General features: G+C 46.0%; 1 protein-coding gene across 1 annotated transcript; it reads left to right on the forward strand.

The window, feature by feature from the left end:
* The first annotated feature begins 1,149 nt into the window (after positions 1–1,149).
* On the forward strand, positions 1,150–4,399 carry irx1b (iroquois homeobox 1b). The gene is made up of 5 exons (XM_076159939.1): positions 1,150–1,386; positions 2,066–2,308; positions 2,774–3,563; positions 3,764–3,824; positions 4,351–4,399. Exons 1-5 carry the CDS (start codon positions 1,150–1,152, stop codon positions 4,397–4,399), a joined length of 1,380 nt encoding a protein of 459 aa, XP_076016054.1.
* The last annotated feature ends 460 nt before the right edge of the window (positions 4,400–4,859 follow it).

Raw genomic sequence — 4,859 nt, forward strand, 5'->3', positions numbered from 1 at the left:
TACAGTTAAATGCATATTAATCTCATTCATTTTCATTCAAAATTCAAACGTGATTAGAAACAGAAGCTCTAATCTGTGACTGTGACTCTGTGACTCTTCCTCAGCAGGCCTATAATAACAGGCTACATCGCTCCATTCTTCTCTGCAAACATCTGTCATTTTCCACTCCACAGCTCAGGCGCGTCTCATATCTCTGCTTATCTTCTTATCCCGCTCGATCTCGGCCATTATCGCTGCGCTCTTTATCTCTCAGTCTGATAAATATGCCTCACCCGACTTCCGTCGATAATCGCCGACATTCCTCTCGAGTCTGCCCGAGCATATCGATGCCTCCCGGCCCATCTGCCGGCCAGAGCGTCCCCACATAGCCTCCGGATCAGGTGTCAGAGCGGCAAAGTTTCATACCACACGTGTCTAAATACATACGTTTCAACAGTACTTACGCCTAAAGACAATATATAATCAGTAATCATTATTTATTGTTATGATTATTAGGGTTCTGTTATATTATAATAGTATCCATAATAATATGCAGAGCAGCTGTGGTATGTCCCGCTGTGTGTTATTGGTAAAACTAAGCTGAACCCAAAATTAATGAATATGACTCAGGGTGTGTGTGAGTGTGTGTGTTATATAAAGTAGTGACCGCGAGAAGGCATAACACACACACACACACACACACACCTGCACGTACACGCTTCACGGGTTCTTTTCCACTGTGCGTCGCCTGGCAGAAATTAGATCATGCACACATACACACGCACGCACACACACACACCGGCAAACGCACACACACACGCACACGACCTAGGCTAACCAATGCACTAATCGCCTGCCCCGGGCTATAGGAGGAGCCTGGTGCTTAAGTAGGCTGCCAATCAGTCAGTCAGCTCCACATCCAGAAGCTCCCGCGGCCAGACACACGCATCACTCCGCACTCGAGGTGCCAAACTGCGGCTCTGACTCAACTGTACCGGTCGGTGGAAGTGGAAGCCTGACAGATTCAAGGGGGGACACTCTGGTGATTTAGACGCCCCCTTCATCCCGTCCTTCTTCCTGAGGATTCCTACTTTCTCTTTTCTCTTTTTTTTTTTTGTTGGTGCTCCTTCTTGTTGTGTGACTTTGAGAGAGATTTACGCGGCTCCGGACATGTCTTTCCCTCAGCTGGGGTATCCCCAGTTCCTAAGTGCCTCTCATGAGCTGTACGCCGGAGAGCGACCGGCCTCTGCCCGGGAAGGAAGCAACGAGGGCGGCGTGAGCTCGTCCGCCACCGCCGCGGCTGTGGGCTCCATGCTGGGGATGTACGGGAGCCCGTGGGCGGCTCACAACTACAGTGCCTTTCTGCCGTACAGCGGAGCCACAGACCTCGCCCTCATATCACAGATGGTGAGAGACGCAAACACCTGAGGCGTCCGGTGACTAACTGCTCATCACACACACATCATGTCACTGTTGATGACTTATATTGGTTAAAACGTGACGGAACTAAACTGCTGTCTTATTTTGCTAAAGTGTTTCCGGCGCTATGATTTTAATTCTCAGTTCATATTTTCTTCTTCATTTAAATGCTGGATAAGTATTTACAATATTACATCTTTACGTTAAATTCATATAAGCTTAAGCCGGAAGTATTCAAAATGTGTCTCTTAAACAATGTCAGCAATTATAAAATCAAAGTTTGCAATTGTTGAATTTAATTACAGAGAATATGGGAAACTATATTTATAAATATAAACATTATAAAGATATGAATTTGACTAAAACAAACGCTGAAGAATGAAGAAGCCTTAATTAATTAAAATGTATAATTGAGTTGTTAATTATAGAGGAGAATAGGACATGAATTAGATTTATAATTATGTTCACTATTTGGTATCAATTTTAAATTAGACGTTGAAACTTCAGAAACTTTTTACTCTCCAAATCTCTGTGTGTGGTGCGTTTACGTGCCGTCTAATGTGTAGGAAGGAGACGTTGCTATAGACAAGCCGTCACTCAACAAGTTGTCTCCTCTCCGTTTGTGTGTGTGTGTGTGTGTGTGTGTGTGTGTGTGTCCGTCACGCAGGGTTCGCAGTATGAGCTGAAGGACAGTGCGGGTTCACACCCCGGCTCTCTGCCTCACGCCGCCGCGCAAAGCTTCTACCCGTACAGCCAGTATCCGTACGCGGACCCGGCGAGGGCCAAGACGGCCACTCGGGAGACCACCAGCACCCTGAAGGCCTGGCTGCAGGAGCACCAGAAGAACCCCTACCCCACTAAAGGAGAGAAGATCATGCTCGCCATCATCACCCGGATGACGCTCACACAGGTGGGTGCTGCAGAGGAACAGGGCGCGTTTGGAAAAGAACCCGGATGTTTTTATTTATTACTCATATGACCACTCGAATAAATACACGGTTTTTAATTTATAAGACGTTGCGCAACAGCCATGACATCATCCTTACTCTATATTTGATCAGATAGAAAAAGATGTGTCACTAACTACACTGCAGTTTGTTTAAGTAACTTTTTAGTGCAAAAATGAACGACTTAACTTCTCATATCTCCAAATATCATTTAAACGCTGAACGTACGTGTCAAACATGTTTAATAAATGAAGTTAAAGTGAAGTTATTTCCTGCTAAAGCTCAGTGTTTAATAATAAATTCAGTCTGTAATTTTGCATATTTCATTTCGTTTTCTCCTTAATAACTCTTAAACTCAAATAAAGTGTGATATTATTCTGATTTTGGGGTAAAATAATTAAATATTTTGTGCTTTTTTTCTGTCCCAGGTGTCAACGTGGTTCGCAAACGCCCGTAGGAGGCTGAAGAAGGAGAACAAGGTGACGTGGGGCCGCAGCGCCGAGGACCGGGACGGACGCATCTTCAGCAGCGATAACGAGGACGAGCACGGCAAGAACGGCAGCGAAGACGACGACGAAGAGGAGGAGATCGATTTGGAAACGGTCGATATCGAGAGACCCGAGGAGCAGCGAGCGGAGGAGGAGGAGGAGGAAGAGCGGGACTCTGTGAAGGGAGAGGGGGGAGAGGGAGAGGCGGGCCTGGCCGCCAGAGAGGCCTCGGAGCCTCAGAGTTCGGAGAGCAGCAGGACGCTTTCTGTGGAGGGCCTGAATAAGTCGCCCGTTGTGAAGCTCGCTGTGGACCATTCCCCCAACAGACAGGAGTGCCAGAGACCACCGCAGAGCAAACCCAAAATCTGGTCCCTGGCTGAGACCGCCACATCCCCCGACAGCTCCCACAAAGCCCCCCCTGCTGCGCCCCATGCGCACCACCCGGCCCTGGCCTCGGCCGGACACCCGGCCTTGCTCCCGGGTCATGGGATATACACATGCCAGATTGGAAAGTTGCACAACTGGGCCAATGCGGCTTTTCTGAACGCCAACTCTCTTTTGAACATGAGGTCGCTCTTCGGAGGGGCGCCCGCTGGACACCTGCCTTTCCACGGCGCCGTTTCGGCCGCGCGTCACGACGCACGACCGGCGGCAGCGGGCCACGGAGCCTCGGGGACGGAGGATGACAGCGATGTAGAGTCGTCGGGAAGTTTCAGTCCAAAACGCGATGGTAGGTTACTGTGTGTGTGACTGTCCAACCTTTACGGCAATGTACTGGATAACGCAACGGGTTTTACGCAACCTCAAACTCACTTTTACGCACAGGACAATCACAACGGATTCAACACAAACAGCCAATTGTTTGATACGAACAATGTGTAACTTATAGTCGCTAAACAAGTGTGTTTTGTTGTTGTTGTCTCTTTCTAGATGAGGAGAGCGATCACAGACCAGACTCCCTCAAGTCCCCTTTCCAGCTGATAACTGACAGGTAAATCCAATCCATTGTAACTCCTCGCTGTATTATTCCCGTCTCAAACTCGTTGTATTCTTATACATCTCCTGCTAAATGAACCTAAAAGCAGCGGTAAACATCCGTTACACCTGATTGAGAGCAGAGCGGACCTCACACATAAATCATGTGATTGAAGTCCCACTTTAACGCCTCGTCAGGCACAGTGTAATATATTCTACAGGGGCCCCCAACGCTGAGTTATCGCACCTATGTCATTTAAATAATCGTCCGCCATTTATTCACGCCCCCACAGTGAAAGCACATAAGGAAACGCTGATAGCAATATTGACATGAATGTTATGGCGGATGAAACCCACAATAACAGAATGAATAGACTTTGTAGTTGATGAGGACTTTCGAGGAGAAAATCCTTTTTAAAAGTGCGTTTCTGATAGTATAATTGTTTATTATATTATATGCCAATATTTATTTACCTTTATCCTTGAGCGAGTCATTTACTGTCTGTTTCCCATTCTTCTCTCTGTTCCCTCACAATCAGCAGACCTCACCATGGCACAGCAGCACAGCGAGCTCTGACAACAACATTATGAGAAGGCAATACAAAGCACAAAGGAATCATATTATTTAATGGAGAACAATTTAACGAAGGCTATTTTTGATAGGTTCAACCTGTCATAGTGTTACTGTTTAGCTTCCACATGCGAAAGAAGATGTTTGTTTCTGGTCACAGATTTGCTCGTCCCTCTCTCTCCCTCCCTCTCTCTCTTTCTCTCTCTCTCTCTTCTCTGTTCCTATGTTTTTTTTTCTTCCTTTCTTTTGTTGTGAATGGAAATATTGAAAATTGTAAATACAGGATATGAATTTGTCTTTACAGAATATATTTTTTGGGTACTAAATAAATGTCATTGTAGTCATTTATTTTCAAGACTCCTTCCCTTTGCACGATTGAGGATTTGTGCACAAAAAGTGAGCAAACGTCAGCCGTTAAAGAGTTAAATATACCAAACTTTTAATATCAGAAGTAGTTTTCACTTGATTTTGGGTTAATAT

Source organism: Genypterus blacodes, unplaced genomic scaffold (assembly GCF_046128005.1).
Source record: "Genypterus blacodes isolate CSIRO-AG114 ecotype Tasmania unplaced genomic scaffold, CSIRO-AGI_Gbla_v1 ptg000100l_1, whole genome shotgun sequence".
In the NCBI taxonomy this organism is placed as follows: domain Eukaryota; kingdom Metazoa; phylum Chordata; class Actinopteri; order Ophidiiformes; family Ophidiidae; genus Genypterus; species Genypterus blacodes.